This window comes from Antrostomus carolinensis, unplaced genomic scaffold, assembly GCF_000700745.2.
Source record: "Antrostomus carolinensis isolate BGI_N321 unplaced genomic scaffold, ASM70074v2 scaffold26944, whole genome shotgun sequence".
Classification (NCBI taxonomy): Eukaryota; Metazoa; Chordata; class Aves; order Caprimulgiformes; family Caprimulgidae; genus Antrostomus; species Antrostomus carolinensis.
The window spans coordinates 3,091-3,440 of record NW_010309108.1 but is presented as its reverse complement, the minus strand read 5'-3'; the positions used below and the strand labels follow the sequence as shown (position 1 = coordinate 3,440).

Below are 350 nucleotides of genomic sequence, written 5' to 3'. Positions count from 1 at the left end.
GGGAGGGCAGGGGACAGGCAATTGCAGTCAGGATCTGTCCCCACACCTGAAAGAAGCAGAGAGAAGAGATGGCCGTGGGGTCACCAGCTTCCAAGAGGGGCACAGCCAGCAGATCTGAGGTCAGGGAACAGTGTCCCCGTCCCCCCCCACAGCCCTGGGTAAGAGGGTCAAACAGCCCCCCACCCCAAAAAAAATTAGGGAGAGCGAAGGTCAGGCAGGGACAGACGTGGCAGCACAAAGATGACAAGCAGGATGAAGCAAACCCGAATCACCGGGTGCCCTGAGCCGATGGCAGTGTGGGTTATCCACGACTGGCAGGAGGTGGAAAGTCACATTTAAAGTCCCCCCCG

At 58.9% G+C, this 350-nt stretch overlaps 1 protein-coding gene across 1 annotated transcript in view; it reads right to left on the bottom strand.

Moving 5' to 3' along the window:
* Positions 1-8: 8 nt before the first annotated feature.
* The window catches only part of CSF1 (colony stimulating factor 1), a gene marked incomplete at both ends in the record, with an annotated part of 2,101 nt that continues 1,759 nt past the window's right edge, over positions 9-350 (bottom strand). The window contains one exon of the mRNA XM_010166008.2: positions 9-46. Within this exon, the coding sequence (XP_010164310.2) occupies positions 9-46 (38 nt within the window). The remainder of the gene's footprint in view (positions 47-350) is intronic.